The sequence below is a fragment of the Balaenoptera borealis genome (assembly GCF_965194805.1).
Source record: "Balaenoptera borealis genome assembly, chromosome: 6".
NCBI classification, from domain to species: Eukaryota; Metazoa; Chordata; class Mammalia; order Artiodactyla; family Balaenopteridae; genus Balaenoptera; species Balaenoptera borealis.
In genome coordinates, this window is record NC_138863.1 from 91,335,628 (window position 1) to 91,360,041 (window position 24,414).

General features: G+C 37.8%; 1 protein-coding gene across 1 annotated transcript in view; it reads right to left on the reverse strand.

Annotated features, from left to right (window-relative positions):
* Window positions 1–22,864, reverse strand: part of LOC309630918 (uncharacterized protein) — a gene marked incomplete at its 3' end in the record, with an annotated part of 40,487 nt that extends 17,623 nt beyond the window's left edge. The window contains exon 1 of the mRNA XM_082396764.1: window positions 22,654–22,864. Coding sequence (XP_082252890.1) covers window positions 22,654–22,763 — 110 coding nt within the window. The 5' untranslated portion in view covers window positions 22,764–22,864. The remainder of the gene's footprint in view (window positions 1–22,653) is intronic.
* Between the last annotated feature and the right edge of the window lie 1,550 nt (window positions 22,865–24,414).

The following is a 24,414-nucleotide window of genomic DNA, read 5'->3' on the forward strand; positions in this document are numbered from 1 at the left end:
AAAGCAGTAAAGCTCTTGTGATTGTCAAAAACTGAAAACTACCCAGTTATTCCTAAGTAATAGAATGGATAAACTATGGTACATTCATATAGTGAAATATCATACAGCAATGAGAATGAAGTCAGAAGAGCAGAGGTATAAGTGACAAGGTTTTGAGGAATTATGGATATCAAGGTTTGTAGTTTAGAAAACAGACTTAAAGTCAATGATAAAGGTGATTCATGTAGAGACAATAAGAAGCTGCATTTCTGGACAATTTAAGAGTTTGGGGGTAGGAGAGGACGTGGAATTATCATCACATTCAAGAAGACCATAAAAATATACATATTTATTATAACTTTACAGAAGTACACACACAGAAAAATGACACAATGAGAAGAGTGTTATTAGCTTCCTGAGTCCAGTCATGCAAAGAACCCTATTACTATTCCAGTAGGTGCTTACTAAGAGGGAACAAAAATCTCTAGCAGTTACTGCAAGTATGTTTGCTACTGGTTCCAGCAAGTCACCAACAGACTTCTTCATCCAAGGTTTTCAACTCATGGAACTGAGGAAGTTTTCTCTGCAAATGCATTTTCAGTATTATACAGAGAATCATTGTGAAAATTTATTTTATAATAATCAACTTCATAGCCAACTTTACAGAAACTTATCTGTTCTATAAGGAAAGAGTTATCTAAAATGTGTAACTTTTTCCTGAATAGAAGCAATCTAACAATATCAAGAATAAATATTTTGTAAAGGCTTTCTATATGCCAGGCCTAAGTATTTATCTCATTTGATTCCCAGAATAACTCTATGAGGAGAGTAATCGCTGCTTCTGCCAATGTTATAGGGGAGTAAACTAGAGTGCAAAAAGGCTACGTAATCTGCCCAGGAATATAATGCTAAAATTTGGCAATGTCTGCCTGCCTGCCTGGATTCAGCCTAAGCTTATAATAAATTCTTAAAGACAACCTTTCTAGCATGTTATTAACAGAAAAAAACAACAAAAACCAAAACAAACAAACAAAGGGGTTTCATACTCTCTTCCAAAGTCATGTGACAGATTATATGGCCTTCTATCAACTTTCTAATTTCTAGATGTCTGGATCAGATATTGTACCCAAGATGGAACTTTGAAAGCACTACATAGTTCAAGGCAGTCAAGTGAGCACATTTATCTGTCTTTTTTATTTCCCAACATACCAACGAGATGAAAACAAATTTTTGCAAAAGAATGAAGTCATAACAGGGCTGGAAAGTACAAAAGGATGATATTGGTGGATCAGATATTTTGAGAATTTTAAGGCAGATAAATGGGAACAAATTAGCAGAGAAATCAATTAGATAGGAACAAGTCAGCAGAGAAACTTAAAGGAGAAAATCACAACAGACAACTGGGAAAAGGTCCAAAACTGTAAAATAAAACAAAATAAAACAAAATAACCCTGGTAGAAATGGAAACAATGCAGGGGACAGAATGGTACACTTAAATAAAACAGGAATAAGCTGCTTTGAACAAGTGGTCAGAAAACAAGAATTCTTGTTAATTAAAAATATAAATGGGGGACTTCTCTGGTGGTCCAGTGGTTAAGAATCCGCCTTCCAACGCAGGGGACGCAGGTTCAATCCCTGGTCAGGGAACTACGATCCCACATGCTGCGGGGCAACTAAGCCCACGTGCCACAACTAGAGAGCCCAAGCGTCCCAACTACTGAGCCCACACGCTGTGGAGCCCATGTGCCACAACTACAGAGAAGCCTGCACTCCACAACTAGAGAAAAGCCTGCACACTGCAACGAAGAGCCCGTGTGCCACAACTAAGACCTGACGCAGCCAAAAATAATAAATATTAAAAAAAAAAAAAAATATATATATATATATATATAAATGATAATTCCAATGGGTAAGATAAACAATAAAATGTTTATAATTAATGGAGAATAAAAGATAAAGACTACTTTTGAAGACACAAACTAAATACACAAAGAATATAGGAAATAAGAGAAGTTAGGGACCTGGAGGTCAGACAGAAGAGATCCAATATTCCAACAGGAGAGCCATTAAATGCTCCTGAAGGGGATTAAGACAGAAATAACAGAGCTATATCAAGAGAAAAAAACAGACTATTTCCACGATCTGAAGGAAGACACAAGTTCCCAGTCAGGCCTCACCAAGTACCAAGAATACTTAGTGAAAAAAGATCTATACCTAGGCACATCCTGGCAAAATTTCAAAGTTCCACCAAAAAAGAGAAAATCCTAAAACTTCTCACATTATCTACAAAGGAACCAGTCACACTGAAATCTAAATGCTGTTAAGATATAAGGAGAAATGCTTTTAAGGTTTTTAAGAAAAATTTTGAATTTAGAATTTCATCCTCAAAATTCTTCAGGAATGCAAGCTGAAGAAAGGACATTTTCAGACAGCAAATACTTTAAAAGTCTGCCATTCTATATTGAAAATTACTCAATGAACCCAATGAACTCCAAACTTTTTTGTATGACATGCCTTTATGAGTAAAAAACCATTTGCTCTCAGTATGCATGTCTATTTATAAACTAACATATTATTATACTAATATATTTATGTATATTATAAAGCATATCAAAAGTAAAATTTAAAATAATCAGATAAAATTAAATAATTTAATTTTTAATATATTCTGACACCCCCCCAAATTATCTTGTGTAACCCGTTTATGTGGATGCTTCGTTTTGAAGACCACAGCTCTAACCAAATGAAAATGAACCCTAAAGAAAGAAACCATGGGCTTGAAAAAACAACAGAATTGAACAGGTCTCAGTAGAGAAGGAAACTAAAAAAGAAACTAGGAGAATTCACTACAATTTGACACTTAGAAAATTTTCCATTGGTAAAGTTTTTATGTACATAGGATTACATTTCATTTTCTGTGAGGCCACCCTACTTTGTTCTATAGTAAGTATTTATATAATCACATTATAAATATTTCCAGGTTTAAAATTTTTAGAATTGGTCTGCAAATAAAGCAAAAAAGAAATTAAAATGCAAACACCTTGATGATGTAGCCTTAACAACGAATAATAATTGGGAGATTGACGGAGTGAGGAGAGAAATAAGACTATCATTCACAGAGGTAGGCAATACTGTCTAGAACTAAAAGCAGGCACAATTTACAGTGGGAAGTGGAACTGGGGGTGGGAAGGTGACTTCCTCTTCTTTTTACTCTTATGTAATACGAATCGCAATATAATTACGACTTCTATTTTTAAGAAGCATTATAAGCAGGAGGGAAAGCAGTACATAACACAGTATGCCCATTTAGAAAACTGAAATTGGTTACTGATGGCCATAGTCAGCTCCCATTAAATACACCTACCACCTCCATCACCCTCCGTTCATTTACTGCCTTTTACTACTAAGTTTTATGTGCACAGAACAGCTGTGTTTTTACCTAAACTATGATCTTCATGAAGGTTTTTCTGTTTTATTCATTTCTGCAATGCAAAGCCTAGCACAATGCTCAGTGTTTATTTTTTAAAAAGAGGGCGGGGACTAATTAAATGGTCTGAGGAAAATAATGGAGAAAAGCCATCTTGTAGTTCCAATCACTTAAAACCAGTTTATGTCAAGTTTACTAAAGTTCACTAAAATGCATATAACAGGGAGAGAAAGGCTCCTCTTCGAAACAGAAACAGCTGTGACTCTCAGGAGAGAGTCAACTCAGTGGCAGCACATCTAAACACAGGTCCTAGTAAAAATCTTAGGGGGCAGGAACAGGGGCTGATGAAGTATATAGCAACGGAAATACTCTGAACCCTCAAGAAAAAAAATGGCTGGGGGTGGGAAGACCATTCCTCCTTCCTGACTATATATATTCCCATAGAAGAGGAAAGCCAAAAGAGCTGGGGCGGGGGAAGTGGACGGGTACTCAGGAGTCACGGCTTATGATGAAATTACCCAGGGCGTGTGCGTGCGCATGCGCGCACACACACGTTGCTCAAATACTTCCATTTACCTTCTAGTCTCTTACTGGGGCCCTTAATTTTTTCCTACTTTGGTTATTGAGAAGCCTAAGTGAAATATCAGTTTTACAGTTTGAACTCTCTGCCCAAAATAAAAGGTGACTTTTCTTTAAAACTTGGTAATTTGACATTTTTGTAAATCAAAAGCAGGAGACTATGGGTAATTTTATATGGTCCAACCAAGTAGTGCCAGCCTCTAAGTGATTACAAATGGTAGACTCACAGGTTTATATTTTTCTAGGGCAGTGATTCTCAAATTTAACTGTGCATTAGAATCACCTGGAAGCCTTGTGAAACCAGAATACTGAGCCCCAACCCTAGGATGAATGATTCAGTGGGTCTGGGTCAGGCCCCAGAATTTGTATTTCTAACAAGTCTCAGATGGTGCTGATGCTGCTCGTCTAGGGATCTCACACTGAGAATCACATTTCTAGTGTGAGGATTAGACCAGAAAGCTATTATTACCAATAATACAAAAATTTCATCATCCCTGCTGCAGCTATCCATCTGTCCTCTACCTATGACTAAGTCTTCCGTTTTACCTGAGTATTATCCTGAGAGGTAGACCTCTGGGCTAGTTTTCAACTTCTTTGTTTCAGGATCTTATTCCAGTGTTATGGAATCTGTTTTGAAATCTACAACATCCTCTAACACTGATAGTAAGGAGGTAGTTCTAATAACATATATATGGAAACTTTATTAGTATAGGCAAAATACAGACATTTTAAGATGAACTCTTTCTCTATTTGATAAATCCTAAAAGCCATTAATACGTGTTGGTGAAGGTTTGCACACAAGCAGGGATTTAAAGCCTCTGCTTACTGTTGCCTTGTCATTCAACGCCAAGGTTCTCCCTTAAAAAAAAGAACAAAAAACTGAAAGTCAACTCCCGTGCACACACACTGTAACCCCAAAAAATCACTCCATTTCTGTCACTTTAATGTATTTTTTTAAAAAAAGGATTAAAACTAAAAGGCATTTAACATTTCTTGACATAGACGCAATGTCATTTTTCTTAACAAAGGTAAAAATGGAAAAAAGCCCTGGGGTCCACGTGTTGAGAGACCTGGATTCTATCCCTGGCCCTTTTTGGTTTCAGAACACATGCCCTTTTGCACATCACTGAGTTGTTGGCTAAACAAAGCATTCAGGGCAAGAATCACTAAATCCTATCCAGTTCTAACATAAGCTTATACAGTAAGACTCATACACTGTAGACTAAGATGTACTTGATATCACTACATGATTTCCTCATAGTGCAATGAACTTCTTGGGGAAAAAAAAATCGACTACAGATCACTTCAGAACCTGATTGCGTTTCCTGTAGCATTACATATTAAGGACAGTCTGGCTCTTTGGCAACCATTTAAAAAAAAAAATCATTTAAAAACAACTAGATTTATATGTCATGCTAGTTGCTACAAGTTCAATTGTTTTCACATTACTTGTGTAATGACATATACAAGGCACAATAAGAAAATTATAAGCCTATCTGCATCTATTTTAATAGTCATATCCCCTTAAAATGTATGAAGCAAATATTTCACTTTCTAAAAGGAGGCTATTTCCAGAGGAGGGTGAAGGAAAAAATACAAGTAAAAGGAGGCTATTTCCAGAAATCTTACAAAGACAGTATTGGGATTTTAAAAAATCAGCCTTATTTAAATACTTAGCATGGCAGTTTATGACTACGGTCATTAAACTTCGTGAGGTAAGATTTTAAATTATAGTAATATATAAACTGTGGTGAACCAAAACAGGGCAAGACCAGCAGTCAGGAGACTACTCACTATGGCCAAGCTGCAAGACCCCACCCCACCCCCCATTCCTTTGTTTTTTTTTACTCATTCATTTGTTCCTTTATAGTCTCTCTCTCTCTTATTCACTGACCTGTTTGAGTATCTTGGGAGGTTCTACGCTTAGCTAAACCCTGTGGACACAAGGAAGGATGGCATTATTTGAACTAGATGTCAGGGGTCCCTTCAGGTAGAATCTTTATTCAAGATCTAATTTATAAATTATAGCAACAGACTCTTTATCAAACACAAGAGGAGTAAGTTATCTCAATCAACAAACAATAAGATAACTTAACCTTATTCCTTCTTTAAGCACCAACAGTGTTTTAATCTGTTGATCTCGACTGCCATTTCTTCTGTAAAATGTTTACTAACCAACCGTTTATGTTTACTCCCATACCATTTTCTTCAGTAAAATGAATTACTCCTTAGGTACCCAAGCACTTTCATAACCAATGCCTCTCATATAGAATTAATCAAATTTATTGTAATTATTAGTACAATAATCTGTAAGATTTTACTTCACACTTTAGAATTTTACTCCTATACATATTATCTCATTTGATCCTCTAAACAACCCTGTGAAGTAGTTACTTCTATTTTACAGACAGGGAAACTGAAACAGAAGCAATATGATCTAAGGTCATAGAGTTTTAAAAAAAACCAAAAAGACAAAAAAAAAATTCAGAAATTGAATCCAGGATTTTTGGGTTTTTTTTTTTTTTTTTTTCACTTTTTGGCCATGCCCCACAGCGTGTGGGACCTTAGTGCCCTGACCAGGGATTGAACCTGCGCCCCCTGCACTGGAAGCACGGAGTCTTAACCATGGGACCACCAGGGAAGTCCGTGAATCCAGGATTTTTAACTGAAAATACTATGTTTTTTTTTCAATTCATCAAATATGCTGAACTCCTTGAGATTATATTTTCATCTTTACGTACTGCCTAGTGTATACGATGGCAGATACTAAGCAAAGACATAGAGACTAGATTTGAAGTCAACTACTGGAAAGGTATTACATATTTACTAGGCAATACAAAATTTATTGCTTCCTAAAAAACAAAGTACCAGATATAATTTAGTATTACAGAATGATACATGGAACACCATCAGGGTTAAGAATTTGGTTTCTGAATTTAGAGTTAGATGCAGATCCTGAAGCTGTGTAAGCTCTCTGGGCCTCAGTTTTGTTTGTAAAATGGGAATAATAAATGGTAATTATCTCAAATGACTGGTGTACTGAATGGGAGTGTATAGAAGACGCCTAGTATAGTGTCTGGTACATAGAAAGCACTCAATAAATTAGTTTAATGTGTATGAGTATTAATATGAAACTAAAAAGTAGAACTAGTTTACAAAACAGTAATAATCTCATGAACTATGAAGAAGAACAGAGTTAAATTTGCCTAAGTATGTTTTTGAGGTTTTGTTTTTACTTTTTCAACCTTTATCACTAGGCTCTCCATGAGCTATTTACATGAGCTATGAACACTACTGCTCTCACGCTGCTGCTCTCACACTGCTTATCTCTTAACTTCCATCTCCCTTTTAATGCAAGTAATGTGGAGGTGTAGTTGTAAAAAGATAGACTAACATCCAAAGTGTCTCTCAGGAATTGTGTAAACTTCTAGAGAACTTCCTGGAGTAATGGAAATGATCTGTCTCTTGACTGGGCTGTTGTTACACAGGTGAACGTATCTGTCAAAACTCATTGAAATGTACACAAAAGAAAAGATGTGTATATGAAACAATGCAAGTTAAAAAAAAACACAAGTTTTTTTAGGTTTTATAACCCTTGAACAAGTTACTTTCCCTTTTTGGCCCTTAGCTTTCTCATCTTCAGAAAGGGAATAATTTCTCGTACAGAAAGAATATAGTGAGTGTTAAAGGAGATAAGGTCTATAAAGTACTTAGTTTCTGCACAGTTAGTTGCCAATTCTGGATCCACTTAACATTAACCCTAGGCATTTTTCAGATTTATTTGAGTCCTAAAACATTCCTCCAAAATAAAACCTATATTCTCCCCCTGTCCCTTCTCCTACTCTTCCCCTCATCTCTTTTACTTTAGGAAAATATGAGTAAACATTTGATTAAAGCTTTTGCCTCCATAGTTTTTTTTTTAACAAATCATAATAGTCTTTTGCCTTCATATTTCTCTTCCTTCTCATTTAATTATAGTCAAAAAAGTGAGAATTCCCTGGGGGTCTAGTAATTAAGACTCTGCGCTTTCACTGCCGAGGGCCTGGGTTCGATCCCTGGTCAGGGAACTAAGATCCCGCAAACCACCCGGTGCTGCCAAAAACAAAACCAAGTAACAATTCCTGTTACTAGTTTTCAAATCACTTTTTAAAAGTGTCTAAGCAATGTTCTTTGTTCTAGAATTCCAGGACACTGGAACAATTTCACATTCATCTAGCATTTACTGAGCAAACATTTATTAAAAACCTAAATCGGTCAGGCACTGGAGAAACAAAGGTAAGGTCAGAGAGGCTAAAATCATATCCTTTTCTTACACCTGTGAAGGATCTATTGGGTTGGCCAAAAAGTTCCTTTGGTTTTTAAGTAAAAATAAAAGACACGTTTTTCATTTTCACTAAGAACTTTACTGAACTTAACGTATTCATCATTCTTCCCAAAACTTATCTTTTTGCGCAAAGAACTGTTGCAGGTGCCTTTTACAGTCTTCCAGGGAATTGAAATTTTTTCCATTAAGAGAATTTTGTAAAGGCCGAAATAAATGGAAATCCAAAGGTGCAATGTCTGGTGAATACGGTGGATGATCAGAACTTCCCAGTGAAGCTGAAACAGTTTTTGCGTGGTCATCAAAGAAACGTGCGGTCTTGCATTATCCTGATGGAAGATTATGTGTTTTCTGTTGACTAATTCCGGACACTTTTCGTTGAGTGATGCTTTCAGTTGGTCTAATTGGGGTTCAGTGGAACTTACTACCTAGGATAGCTTGACCAACTACGAAAATAAACTTGAATATATTATTTTAATAACAGAACTTGTTGGAATTAATCATTTAGTTTTCTGGAAGGAGCTCAAAATAGAGGACTCCCTTCCAATCCCACCATATACACAACATCACCTTCTTTGGATAAAGACCGGCTTTTGGTGTGGTTGGTGGTGGTTCACTTTGCTTGCCCCACGATCTCTTCTGTTCCACATTATTGTACAGTATCCACTTTTCATCGCCCGTCACAATTTGTTTTAAAAACGGAACATTTTTGTTACGTTTAAATAGAGAACTGAATGTGGAAATATGGTCAAGAAGGTTTTTTTTCACTTATGTGGAACCCAAACATTAAAGCAATTCACCTATCCAAGCTGGTGCAAATAATTTTCAATGCTTGATTTGGATATTTTGAGTATGTCAGCTATCTCCCGTGTGGTATAATGTTGATTGTTCTCAATTAATGTCTCAATTTGATCGTTATCAACTTCAACTGGTCTACCCAACTGTGGAGCATTGTCCACAAGAAATCTCCAGCATGAAACTTCACAAACCACTTTTGGCACGTTTGATCAGCCATAGCACCTTTTCCATACACTGCACAAATCTGTTTTTGCATTTCAGTTGTGTTTTTACCTTTCTTGAACTAATAAAGCATACTATGCCGAAAATGTTGTTTTTCTTCCATCTTCAATATTAAAATGGCTACACAAAAATTCACCAATTTGGTAAGTTTTTTTTAATGCACGCTGATATGACAGCTGTCACAATACAATCTAACAAAATTGTTTCGAATGAACTTAAAGACAACTAAGCACCACTTGAGTCATCTTATGGAAAAAAACAAATGAACTTTTTGGCGAACTCCATAGTAAAAGGAGTTGGAAGTAGTTAAAGAGTTCTTCTGACTCACCACTGTTGCTTCCAGACTACTTTTCCAACCTAACCAAAGTGTATGGCAACTGCATGAGTCCATTCTTAAAAAATTCTCTTACATTCTTCTCTCTTGCAATCACCTACTCACCTCTCTGAGTTAGACTCCTTTATGGAGGACTTCAACCACTGTCTCCATTGTCTTCTTCACTATTCCTGCCACCACCCTGGATGACTGCACTCCAGTGGACTTCTTTCCTACCAGCATCAAAGTTCTTTTACCTTCCTGAATGATCTCACCCACTTAAAATTTTAGCAATCTTTTTCAGAGATTCTGACTTGGAACTTACTACCTAGGATAGCTTGACCAACCGTGGAAATAAACTTGAATATATCATTTTAATAACAGAACTTATTCCTATTCTGTCATCAATTTAATCCCCCAACAGCTCTTATTACCAACACTTCACTGAGTCCATACCATTCTTCTTAAGTCGTTACCCCCTTATGGCTTCCCTTCCTTCCTTATCAAACTCAAAACCCACAGTGCATCACTTCAAAAACTCTCTAGTAAGCATGCTTAACATTTCACTCCTTTGTTCTTTTATCACAACAATTCTGTAAACCATCCATTCTGTATCAGTCTAACCACCCACTGTATGCTCTGTTATTTGGGTTGCTGAGCAATGGTGTAGAAAATCTTTTAAAAAAGCAGATAACAGCTTCTGAAGTGTACACTTTCATTAAATACGTACTTCTGTTTTTAACTAATTGATTTCAAGAGGATTTGTTGCAAAATAAAAGTCTTACCAAATGATGAAATAATTAAACTAGAAATTCAGCTCCTTAGTTGTACTAGACTCATTTTCAGTGCTCAACATACACAAGTGGCAAATGGCTACCATAATGGAAAGTGGGAATCATAGAACATTTCCATCATCACACAAAGCTTTACTAAACAGTGCTGCTTACTCATTCTATGGCAGAACTGCTCAACCACTATTCAGCTTCCATAACCTACAGTTTCTCACTGACACCACTTATTGCTATCCTTGTGACTTCATGAATCTTGCAAGCTGCATGAACATGGAACAGGCTGGTACCCAAAGCAGTCGATGAAGGCGGAGGCATCAAATCTCTTACCATCACCTGAGACCACGAGGAGTTAGTTACCCCTAATCATTTATGTCCCAGCCCACTTCTAATCATGGAGATCCCCACCTTGATACTGTCACTGGTTACACTGTATCTGAGATGGGTTAGGGAAAGAGAGGTGTACTTAAGATTCCTTTCAGATTTGACCACCTGTTAAAGGCAGAACTCATTATTACACATTTCTCACCTATCACTAGACTAGACCATGGCAGCAGCTGGAAATAAAAATTCTACCAAACCCACTAAGGCTTATTTTAATGCAACTATTAATAATAGTATTTCATTAAAAATTAAACAGTCATTACAAATGTTAAAGTGGACAAGATGCTGGGACAAAAGACATAAACTAGTACTATCCTAGACAAAAGCAGGAAAACCCACCATCATTGAAAAAGATAAGAGGAACTACCACTTTGGGGAACTCTAAATGATAAACTCTAGGGGAAAGAAATGGGCAAAACAGCATGCCTTAGGATACAGGGTTGTAGGGATCTATATGTCTCTATCATTATACCTTTCATGTCTATAACCATTAAAATGGCTTAATCCTCCTTAAGGAATCACACTTTCTTAAAGAAAAACATTTCATATAGTTGCTTAGTTTACAGGGGAAAAAAAGAAGAAAAAAAGGAAAGAAAGAAAAGTTGAAAGAGAAAGAAATGAAGCAAAATGATCCATGAAGAGCAATGTGTTAGGAGACCCTGGATTTTAATCCAGTCTTTTCTGAAATAATGTAACGCACGGTCAAGCTAGACTAAATAAAAGGAGGCTACTGCCATCCACCTACCAGCCCTGCCTCTCAGGGAAATGCTTTGCAAAAAAATAAACTGAGTTGTTCTTATACCTCAAGAGAACACTTTAAGTACATGAATGCCATCTCAGCTCTTCTGATGATGAGCTAATAATCCCAAGATTCTTATGACTAGCAATAATCAGTAACTACTTATGAATATGTAGAGCACAAGTATTTATCAAACAGCTGTGCTACCCACGAACAGTACTTTGCAGCAGTAAGAAATAAAGTCAGATATTAAAATATTAGCTCTAAAAAGGCATAAGGCAATGTTAAAAAGGGAAAACTATGAGCTTATCTGCAGTTATGAGTCTGTATGTGTGACTTAAAACAGAAGAAATCAACAACTAATTATGATTCACAAAAGGTACAGGAATGGTGCATCCCTACATATGATTCTAACATGATCTACATTGACTGGGGAATGAGAAGAGACTAACCACAGTCCTAACCCTGAAAAAGATACACAGGCAAAAGTATTTTTCACATCCTTGGTATTCACTACACAATTCGATAATTAAAAAAAAAAAATTAGCAACACTGCTGTCTGTGACACAAGAAAAACTCCATAAATAACAAGAAATTAAGTCTAAAACAATACGTAGCATGCTGTGGGCATTTGGTAAAATTTGCTCAACTTTCAAGTTCTGAAAATTGAGTCAACTCTGTTGGGCAGACACCACTTCCCCTATTTAAGGGGTAGCAAAACCTCACAAAATAATGAATGAACACAACCTACAATCTGGGTAGATAGTCAAGTAAGAGCAAGTGCATTCCAGTATTGTGTAATTAGAGCTTTGGGGAAATGTTGCAGACTCACTCAATAAAAGGGCCTACAAAACTTTTCACCAGCTTGCAAAATCTTAAAACCTGTCCCATGTTTAGCAAAAGTTAGGCAGAAATGCATCATTTGTAAGAAAGTCAGTAAACTATACAGTGAAGTTGTAATTTTCATGACAGTCTCATTTTCCTTAAATTATACTTACATTTGTTTTATATTCTGCATCTTATCAACTGACAAGGCAACCAGAATCATTTGATGGGTTTTATGAAAATATACATGTCTCTATTCCACTTTCCCTTGGTGTGCACATGGGAGGGGTACGTGGGTATGAGTGAAGAAAGGAATCGTGTATATTTTGAAAAACTAGCCATACCACTTTACACCCACCAGAATAGCTAAATAAATGAAACAATATCAAGCAAACGTTGCAGAGTATGTGGGACAAATAAATCTCTCATTCATTACTGAAAAGACACTTTGGAAAACACTGGGTAATGTATACTAAAACTGAACAAAAGCACACACGGTCCAAAAAATTCTACTACAGCAATATGCGCAGATGTGCAGTAAAAGATATGTATTGATACAAGAACATTCTATAAGGGGCACTATCCATTGCGACTCAAAACTGGAAACAACCTATATGTTCATCAACAGTAAAATGGATAAATTACGGTACATATACATAGTCATACAATGGGATGGAAAAACAACAGAATGAGAATGAAGAAGCTACCACTACACACTACACAGATGGATCACATAAAAACTGATGTAAGAAGCCATACACAAGGGTGTTGATGCTGTATGATGTTACATGCCTGTCTCTGAATGTATGTTATACTCCATAAAAGTTTATGTAAAATAAAAAAGCAAATAAATATTTAATAAATAAATAAGCAACCTTGATGCCTAAATGTTAATAATACAATCCTATTCTCAGAGCCATGTTCCGAACTCCACCCTAAAATTGGGACAGAACACTTTTTAAAATCTTCCCTCATGCTAATCTAATACATTTTTATATTAAAACAAAGAAGGCTATATTAGGGTAACAGAATGCAAGAGTCATATCCTTTCTAGGAGAGAAAACACTAATCTGAAAAGAATTTTAACACCAAAACTCTCCCTCTCCACATTACCTTGACCACACTCAGATCTTCACTACCCTTCCATCTACCAAGAGCTCACTCTTCTCTGCCATTTATTTAGTGGAAACATTTTTAAAGTAATGAACTACCCCAGAAAGGTAGTTATGAGGATTGAAACAAAAAGAGCAGATATATGAAGTCTTCAGCACTGTGCCTAAGCACTCAATGACTAAACAGTATTAAAAAATCCCAAATAGTGAGTCTTACAGGTCAAGGGTTATTTCCAATTCATCACTGTAAACACAGAACCCAGCATTTAACAGTTGGTCAATTTATGGAGTAAATGAATGATATGAGCTCAAAACAAAAAGAATAAAATTAAAACAAGGCAAAAGTGGAAAAAAGAGAAATATCAAGAAGTTCAAAGTAAGGCCTTACTTTTATATCAGGGTAAATGACAAGATTTTAAATCTCAAATGAAGCAACAGAATCAGGTACATATTAAAACCATTAAAATAAAAAAAAACTGCCTCAGTATTACCTTTCCTCCATATACTTCAAAATGAAGAAGTCAGATGTCTTAACTAAAATTTAAACATGGTTCTTTAATATAGAAATCCTTTAAAAATATTTCTGAATGAATTTCTTATGAGTTTGACAGGAATCATAAGTATATAACAGGTTATTTTAAAGACATCTATCATAGCATGTCAATATTCTGACTAAATATGTCATAACAGAAATGAAAGGAAAGCGGATTTCAGTTGAACCTTTATACAGTGGTATTATTTTTATGAATTTAGATATCAAAATCATCAAGACTGCAATCTTATATTAAACTTAAAAGACAAATTAATAAGATACTTTAATCTCCATCGTGTGCACAAAACACCAATGAACCATTAGATAAGGTTCTAATGGTTCCCTTTTTCCCTTCCTTTTAAGCACATCGTCTACTTATATATCTTAGATCAGAAATAGCATCACTGTTTTAATTAACCGACATTTACACAAAGCAACTTATGTGGAAAGCACTATTCTAAATGTAAATATAACTCATTTGGTTCTTGTAACAACTCTTACAAGGGAGGTACAGTTATCCTTTCCATTTTACGGATGAGAACACTGAAGCAGAGATGCTAAGTAACTTACCTAAAGTCACAAAGCTATTAAAAAGCAGACTGGATGCACTCTATTAACCTCTATGCTATACTGCCCAGAGATCTCTGAAGTTAAGCAAAACTAAATTTATCCTGACTTCACTTGATGTTGGGAGGTTAGTTATTTTGAAGACCTTGGGTGATAACCATAAAATGAAGCAGCACTAATGGCACAGTTAACAAATTCTAAGATACCCATTTTTTTTTTCGTATTTTAACATATCTAAAATTGATGGCATTTTACAATTTTAACTGACAGTGCTCTCTCTCTGTGGAGTACATAAAGCAGTGGTGCATCTGGTAATTGCAGGCAAGTACGATTCAAAAACTTATGGTATGACCCTCATGGGTTAGTGATAAGAAGTAAATGAGATAAAATATCTAAAGTACTTGACAACTCTGGTACAAATGCTTTAAAAAAGGGCATTTTTTCCCTTTAAACCAAAATGATCTATGAGGAAATTCCATTTACCCTGTAGTAAGTTGTCAGTTTCTCAGGCCCATGTTCAACTAAACCTGGTTATATCCTACTAGGGAAAAATAACTGGTTTCATTATACAATCTGATGAAGAAATAAAGGACTGTGGGTGGGGAGAAGGCAGGCAGACAAAACAACAGTGAAAATGAGACACCTGAGAAAATAAAAATTATCAACAGTAAAGCATAACTCAAGATACCTCCCAAGTACCACTTGATTCAAGCCAGTTCTCAAATGCCACTGATAAAATGTTCACATGAAAAAGTATCTTCACTTTCTAAAAAATATACTTTGAATGCAAATAACCAAATATGCTTGGTGTGTGCCCATGCCCTACTTGAGCTTTTCTAACAAAACTGGACCTACAGAACTTAACCACCATGTTAAATAACTGGTTAACAAAGGTTTAAACTGATCCTAAGAGTGGCCACCAAAAAAATTTAATTAAATAAAAATTCAATTCATTTAAATACTCCTGTGTCGAACCTAGTGGCAGGGCAGGAATAAAGATGCAGACGTAGAGAACAGGCTTGAGGACACTGGCGGGAAGGGGAGGCTGGGACGAAGTGAGAGAGTGGCACTGACATATATATACTACCAAGTGTAAAATAAATAGCTAATGGGAAGCAGCTGCTATAGCACAGGGAGATCAGCTCGATGCTTTGTGACCACCTAGAGGGGTGGGATGGGGAGGGTGGGAGGGAGGGAGACACAAGAGGGAGGGGAAATGGGGATATATGTATATGTATGGCTGATTCACTTTGTTATACAGCAGAAACTAACACAACATTGTAAAGCAGTTATACTCCAATAAAGATGTAATAAATAAATAAACAAACAAACAAGTAAATAAAGCCAACCTCCTTTCCACCAAAAAAAAAATAAATAAATAAATAAATAAATAAATACTCCTGTGTCAATACTTGCCTTGGTAATTTCAGGATGACTTAATTAATATTCAATTTTTTTTTTTTTTTGGTTTGCTTTTGTCTTATTGGATGAAAACTACCTTTCAGGGTAATTTCCCACTACAACACCAAAAATTGCATCCAAATTACAACAACAAAAAAACCACCTTGAGCACGCTTTACCTTAAAAATCACTTAATTTTGATGGGGCAGAGGGGAGAGGATTAAAATGCATTTTCACAAGGAAAAACTGTGAAATTTGCTTCAGAAAACATACCAAAACAGGAAACAACAGTATCTTCTTTTAACATATCTCAAATAATATTTTAAAAGCCTCATACTACTTTTCAGTTACACTACAACCTTTGAGATCTTGCATTACCTAATACGAGAGTGAAACCTCTTTCTTTTGTATTTGTTACTCCTAATTATTTTTATTACTATATTACTTTCCCTTCAAGTGTATAAACAACCTACCCCAACCAAAGTCTGAGGTAATGCAATTTTATATTTGTAGGTCAAATTTTTTTAAAACTGCTATTTTTTATGTATGTAAGTTCTGTTTCACAGAGTTATATAATTCAGAATTTAATGCTAATAATTATTCTGTCCTTTAGAACATGTAGGCAAGTCTGAAGAATACCAGAAGAATTCTACTTATGCATATAAACAAAAGGCCTGGGAAAGTATACCTATAAGAACCATAATATATGAAAAATATATAGTTGTCGTACAAGAATTTATTAAGATTTAAAAAAAAACCAGGGAGAAGACAAGAGCAAAAGCCAGTAGGAACAAATAAAAACAAAATTTTTAAGTTACAACTTTCTGAATATAAAATATAAGGAAGACTGCCTTAGCAGATCAGAATAATACAACGATGTTTCTACAAAAACTCAAGAAGGTATTTCAGAAGCAAAAATTTTGATTGACCCTATATTCCTGTTATTTTAAAGCAGATGTCTTCTAGAACCTTTATTTACTGTGTTTTTAAAATCCATTTGACATCATTTACCCTTCTAATACACTATTTTCTTGTCAATTAAGGTTTTGCCAACTACAGTATTCTTCATAAAGTAATTCCTGAAGATGAACTGTGTTCTACTATGATGCAAGACTTAAGTCTAGGGACATTTAGACAACTATCTAAAATAGCATTTAAGGTATCAGGGGAGTGTTATTCCACTGAGCCCAAAAGCACCATCATTGACCATATACCTGATGTTTAGCAGTAAACTCTTAGCAATCCTTACCAAGGCTTTCATTTTAATTCTCTAAGTCTGAGAAAAAGTTGTATGTATAAAATTTCTCCCATTCAGAAAAAAAAAATCATTAAAGCATAACCAAAATATTTACATTCTACTATTACTTAATGATTCCATAAGTATAGATATAATAAATATAAAGCTAACCAGCAAAAACAAAACACCACCTTGGACAATAACAAAGAAAATCTTTAAATCCTGAAGACAGTCTGAAGATATCTCCATGTTTGGTGACTAAATGGGTAGTGATGACATAAATCAAAACAGCAAACTTGAACGCTTTCAAAGTAAACTCCTCTACCATTGCATTGCCCTTTCCATCTCTCCACTTGTCCTTCGGAAACACTCTGCCCAACACTCTACTTTCCTTAGAAAGCCTTCCTTAAGGCTCCTTTTCTGTGCTTACAAGGCAACCTGAATAAACTGCTATGACAGCACTAATCACACTAAACAATATTTAATTGTCCATTGCCCCTAGACTCTGAGGTCTAATTGCATTCCTAAAAGTCTAATAGTTACTGCCTGATAAACAGTACTTAAAAAACACATTCTATTTGAGTATGTTCTGAATGAATGAGTTGTAGAGTCTGAGATGCTTATAGAACACCCAGATGGTGATAAATAGAAACATGGGTCTGAGCTCAGGAAGGAAGACATGGTTCATGTTACAGATAAAATTCTACCCTAAATTTAGACTTGTTGCTTTGGCAGATTAAAACAAAAATCATCAAATAGTTTATGGATGGACTGACGACTGAGACATAAAATTTTCTCCCTGTCACTAAATGCAATGTGTACTCTTTAGTTCCCAACTTAATTGATTTCTCAGCTTCAATCAACATAGCAGATTAGCCACGCCCTCCTTTTTCAGTCTATTGCCTTGACTTCAGTGACGCTAAGGAAATTTTCCTCCAACCTCTGGCTATATCTTCTCAGTCTCCTTTGCTTCATTTCTTTTCCTCAACGTTAAATGTTGGAGAATCATAGGGGACCACGTCCCTTTATCTTCTCTCTCTATACTCTCTCCTTAGGCAATCTCATCCCCCACCTTCCACACTAAAACATCCATTATCAGCTATGTACTGATTATTCCCAACTGAATTATGATCAATACTCCCCCCGTTTCCATAAACTAACAAAAAACTGCTCCTCCCCCAATATCCCCCTAGGTTAAGCACAGGAACCGTTAACCCTGGAAATCAGCCTTCTCCTCTCCCTAGACCCTCAAATAAAATCCATCACCAAATCCTATTAACTTTACTTCCCAAATATTTGTCAAATCCAGCTGCTTTATCTCTATCACCACCAGTCTGGACCGAGATTCTATCATCTCTTGCCTAAATGACTATAATAGGTGAATTTAATTCTACTCAAAGTGTGAGCTGTGGACCAATACTGACCCATGAACTACTGTTATTGGTGTGAGACAAGGTAAATACAGAAACTGAGAGGCAGCATTTAGAAATTTTTATAGCAATTTGACAGACACTGCCACAACATCCATTTTACTGTTCATTACTAAAGTACCAGCACAAACTAGAAAGTAAAACAAAACAAAACATGTCCTTCGCCACAGATAAGTTTGAGGAGCCCTGGCCTAACTCGTCTCCTTGCTTTTACACTTGCCTCTCCAATCTGTCCTCCACAGAGCAGCCAAGTGATGTTTTTAAAACAAAAATTTAAGTAACTTACTCAGCTGTTTAACATTCTCCAGTGGCTTCCCACTGCTCTTAGGATTAAGTACAAAGAGCTTAGCAATAATTGACCACTGTGATCTGCTCCAGTCTCATTTCATATCACCCAGCCTCATGTGCTAAGGTCCAGTCTCCACAGGACTTTTCAGTCCTAGAAAGCTGAAATCGCCAGCATCGCTTGGGTAACTCCAGTTCATCCTTCAGACTTCGGCCTGAAAGTCATTTCTTCAGACAAACATTCTCTGATACATTAGTGAGCTTTTGTTGTTTACAGTAATTTTCCTTTGTGGCAGTTATCGTAACTGTAATTATTATTTTTGTAATAATTCGTTTAGTTTCTCTATTCCCCAACAGAGTTTTGCCATCATGAATACAGGTACACTCTTTCCATAACGTGTGTCACCACAGCCTAGCAAGCGCCTGGCACAGATCAGATGTTCAATAAACTTTTGCTAAGTGAATAAATCTAAGTCAGGAAACAGAATGGTGACCAGGACCACCGAAATGCAAATGCCTGCAATATCTAGTCATATGTAAGACTTGGGATACATCTGTATACCAGGTGCTTTACAAAGTTAAATCTTCTTTACTCCCCTCAACAACCTAAAAGACAGGGAAATCTCACTGTTGAGATTTAAAAAAAAAAAAGATTTTTCAGAAAGGTAAAGAATCTTGTCTAAAGTAACCAACAAAAAATTGGAAGGTTGGAAGGTCTAAGAGGCAACAAAGGGTAATAGTCTCTACAACCATATTGTCTGGCTCCATTGCTTACTTAGCTGTGTGATTTTGTGGAAGTTAAGTAATCTGATTCTCAGGTTCCTCATTTGTGAAATGGAGATATAATAAAGCCTTCTTCAATGGATTGTTGAGAGGTTTAAACAAGTTAATATGTATAAATCATTTGAAAGAGTGGCTGGCATAGTGCTTTATAAGTATTAGCGATTATCATTGTTTTTAACATTACCAGTGCTCTTATAAGTTTATCTTCTTACTTGCTTATTGTCTGCCAGTGCCACACTGATATAAATTACAAAAAAAGCAGAGTCTGTGTTATTATTCTCTGGTAGAGCTTTTCTCAAAGACTTAAACCCTACAGAAACTGAGTTAAGTGACTATTTCCTCAGTTCTCTCTCTCAAGGATGGGACATAGGACCATTTTAGGTGCACAGGAGAGTAGTTATTACATACCCTGGATACTTTAGAGCATTAGGGCTTGATAATTTACTGGAACCCCAGTTGGGAAGGGCTGCTCTTGTGTATCCCCAACACCTGGCATGAAGTAGGTGCTCATTAAATATTTTTGGAAAGAATGAATATTTACAAAACCAAAGGAATAGTGCTCAGCACAGAGCAGATACTAATTATCAATTTTATTCCACCCCTTCAAAGTTTCTACAAACTTTAAAAGTATGATTCTATGGGAGTCATTTTTCTTGAACTGGGGCAGTCTGTATTATTCAAAGCCAAATGCAGAATACAGACAGTAGGAAAGCCAAGGAATAGAAACCAATGTTGGCAAGAACTATGAAAATAGTAAGAGGTGAAAGATAAGTAGAATTTGGATATGCAGGAGAAAGAGCAAAGGTTATTCTAGGCCAGAGAATAGCATAAGCAAAGGCAGTGTTACCCAAAGTTTAATGAACATTCCATTGGTGACACACAAAAAAGATTTTAAGCTATACACAGGCAAACAACTTTATTTTGATAGTTCCATATGCACACATTTTTATGTGTAATTGGGACAGCAAATTGTGATTTCAAACTTTTACTACTTATAACAACATTGAGTTGACAGTACCTATTTGGATATTTTTTTGTGAGTTGTTTAAAAAATGTATCAAGAAAATAATAATGCACAGGAGGTAAGCAAATAGGACAGAAATTGTCAGGGTTTTAAAGAGTAAACTTTTGGACACATCAAGGCATGGTCATGTGAATAAAACAACATGTTAGTAAGAGAAAAGCCACCAGTCTTTGTAATGAAGCCAAAGCTCTATCCTGAGTAGCAATTCAACATAAAGGACAGGTAGGTGTGAAGTATCCAACCAGGTTTGAGTATTTAATTGTAGTATTAAAATTCTCATCGGCAAAATCCTCATTTTTCCCTACGATAAATCTGCTACATAATTAAACTTCAGTTATTCTCAAAACAAAGATAAAATTTAAAATTTCCAAACAGGTACCTGAAAATGGGACTGCGTGTAGCCTGGTAACTTACCTGAAAATAGGGAGCTAAAACTGTACTTTTCACACCAGAAGGAACTAATTTATACAGTAACAAAATATGAATCATAGCTACCTCAAAAAAGGTGTTAAATTAAAAAGAGCAAAAAGACAGTTTTCCATTCCCCCCTTCCTCTCTCAAAATTATCCTACCAATAGCCAAGCCAAGTCAAGCTAAGAGATGATGATAAAGAACATTTATTGAACTCTTACCAGGCACTGTTGTATTTTACCTGCATTAAGTTATGCAATTATCACCACCATCTTATGAAGTACATCACTAACCCCATTCTACAGCTGTAAGAATACTGAGGCACAGAGAGATTAAATAACTTGCCCAAGGCCAGACCTGGTAGACAGAAAGGTAGGGATTTAGATCCTTGCAGTTCAGCTACAGAGTCTGAGCTCTTAACCACTAGGCACCATTTCTCTCAAGAATAATAGAATGATAATTTGAAATATTCCACCTTTCCCATTATGGCAGGAGAGATGTAATTTTCCAAGGTATGAACCTTTTATTACTTAAGTTTCCAGTCTAAGAAACAGGAGGTTCAGCTATACGGAAAAACTGGGAAGATGAGTACTATAATAAAACAATCTAGGCCCAGGAGTATTCAAATACAAATCATCAGAAGCCTCAAAAGTATGGCTGAATGGCACTATTCACAGAGAAAGATGCCAGAAGTTGGGCTAGGCAGAAGGTGAATCCTATTTCTACTGGATCTACTGCTTTGAGAGAGAAAATCCCACCCATCTCCTCCCCTTTCTGTGATTCAGTACACAAACGCATCAATTCAAGAAGAACTGTAAGGGGAAAGGACAGCAGAAGGGAGCAGAAAGGGGTAAGTCAGGACGTGGACCCTGAACTGCAGTGAGCTTGACGTACCTGGGGAGAGAGAACGGATGAGAGGGCAATGTGTGCCTGGAGGTAGGCAGGTTGAGGGCATGCCCACTGGGGTGGAGGCACCGAGTGGTCTGGCTGGAGAGCTGAGAATTCACCCTAAAATGGGCTAATGGGGACAGTTTCAGGCGTATACGTTTGGGATAAGGAGGGATGGACGTGAACGCGGGGGTGGCGTGCAGTTTCTCGCTTTGGGCAGTACTCAAGGTGGGAGGAAGGGACAAGGTATCAAGGTGCGGGCGAGGAGGTCTACAGGTACAAAGGGGGGGAGCATGATAAAGAAAAAAGAGGCAAGGCTTGTGGAGGAAAGTCGGGGGGATCCTGGCAGACGGAAGCTGGGAGATCAATGGGGGAGGGGGTAATTCCCAGGGGAAGTAGAGACGCGCGGGGTTAGGGAGGTCCGGGGGGCGGAGGTGGGGCTGAAGGGCGGGGGCGGAAGGCACGCCTCAGGAGCGGGGGTCCCGGACCGAGAGCGATGGGGGCGCCGAAATGGGGGAGGAGGAGGTCGCTGGGTTTCAGTGCAGGTGAGTCCCGGGAAAGAGGGGGGCAGCCAGCGGCCGGGACCCCGGAGGGGGAGGGGCACCTACCCGGACGTGCAGGGCGGCGGCGGGCAGCCCCGGCGGCGGCTCCTCTCCGGCTGAGGCGGCTGAGGTGATGGCGGCGAGTCCCTGTGGCGGCCGCCTCCGCCGAACCGCATCCCTCCTCCCCGGCCCGCCCTCCTCCCCTATCTCCCGCTCCTAAACTTCTTCCCCGGGATAAACAAACCCGCCGCCAGGGGCGGCCGTCTCCGCCGCTCCCGCCCCCGCGCAGGTTCCCCCCCCCCACCCCCCGCCCCGGGCCCGTCTGGGCTCCGGCTTCCGAGTTGCGACTCCAGCCCCCAGCTCGCGAGGGCGCGTGCGCGCGGCGGCGTCTGCTCGCCAATCTTTTCCTCCCTCCCTCCCTCCCTCCGGCGCCGGGCACTTCCGGGCCGGGTCGGATCCGCTGCCGGGGTTTGAATGTAGCCGCCGCTGTTTGCGCCGGGCCCTGGGTTCCCAGCCCGGCGGGTTCCGCATCCCGGGCCGAACCTCGCCTGGTGGGGACGCCTCCCCGCCCCCCTCCTCGGCCCACCGTTAAACTTTCCTTAACTAAAAAGCCCACTGAATAGCTCCTCCTAACTGGTCTGATTGATCACGTCGGGTGAGAGGCGACTGCCGTTTCTGTGCACGGTTTCTTTAGGGCTGTACCAGGCTAGAAAGCCAAGATACAACTTGTACCGAGCTCCTGTTGCGAGCCAAGAGCCATATGAACTGCCCAGACAAAACAGCAGTATACAGTCTCCGAAGAGGGATACAGATAAAGACAGCAGTGTGGTAGACAAATGAAGTGCCATGGTGGAGCGGTTTTCGGTTGGAGATGAACCTGAAATCTCAGGCTTAGGAGGGGAGGGGTCCGCCGAGGGGCGGCTGAGGATGCTTGTGAAGCACAGAAAAGCAGGCTGGACGTTGGTGGTAAATAGGGCTATACCTAAGTAGATGTCTTAAGAGATGAGGGGACTGCCTCACGGAGTTAAGAGAAAGGTGACCACGGTACTACATTGGCAATCTTACTCACGTGTTTTAACACAGAAAAACGTGCGTGGAATACAAGCAGCTCCAGCCGGATTTTCAGGAAGGAGATAGGATCCGCATAATCAAAGTTGCCTTAAGCCAAGAATTAAAAAAACAGAAGTAGAAGTGAGCATTGATGTGTTGGGGCCTGTGGGGAGAGGAAATTATTAGTGCAGAATTTCTCGTTCTCCAAACATGAACAAAAACCAGTTAATATTAGTTGCTGTACTCATTGTGGGTCTGTGTTAACTTTATGATATGTGACAGAAAGGGTGAAAATTACATGTAATTTTTACCCAGGCCTTTTAGCTATGTCAACCCCTTAGCACTCATGCCCTTTCTTTTGCTAATCAACCATTATTAGGCACTAATGAATGTAATAGGCTCAAGGAATCAAACTGCAATAAATCCTTCAAGTAGATTTCCAATTGGGAGTTAAGAAATGAGTGGTACTTGGTGACTCTTGATACTTGACTGAGTTCTAGTCGGGGAGTGGTTCAATAAACTTCCACCACAAGGATGTCAGACTTCTCGTCAAGGTATTATCAGTCTTTCCCCTAGGCTTGATCTCTTTGCAGTATTAGGATATATCATTCTTTTCCTTGAAGTATTTGGTGACTTTATCCACTGATAAAATAATAGTAAGTAGTAAGAGTAAATAAGGCTTGTAAATAATGCTAACAAAAATGTGATCGTTTGGCAAAGTAAAAGATGGCTCTATGGTCAATAAACCTGGATTAAAGCTTGGTGCTATATTATCAG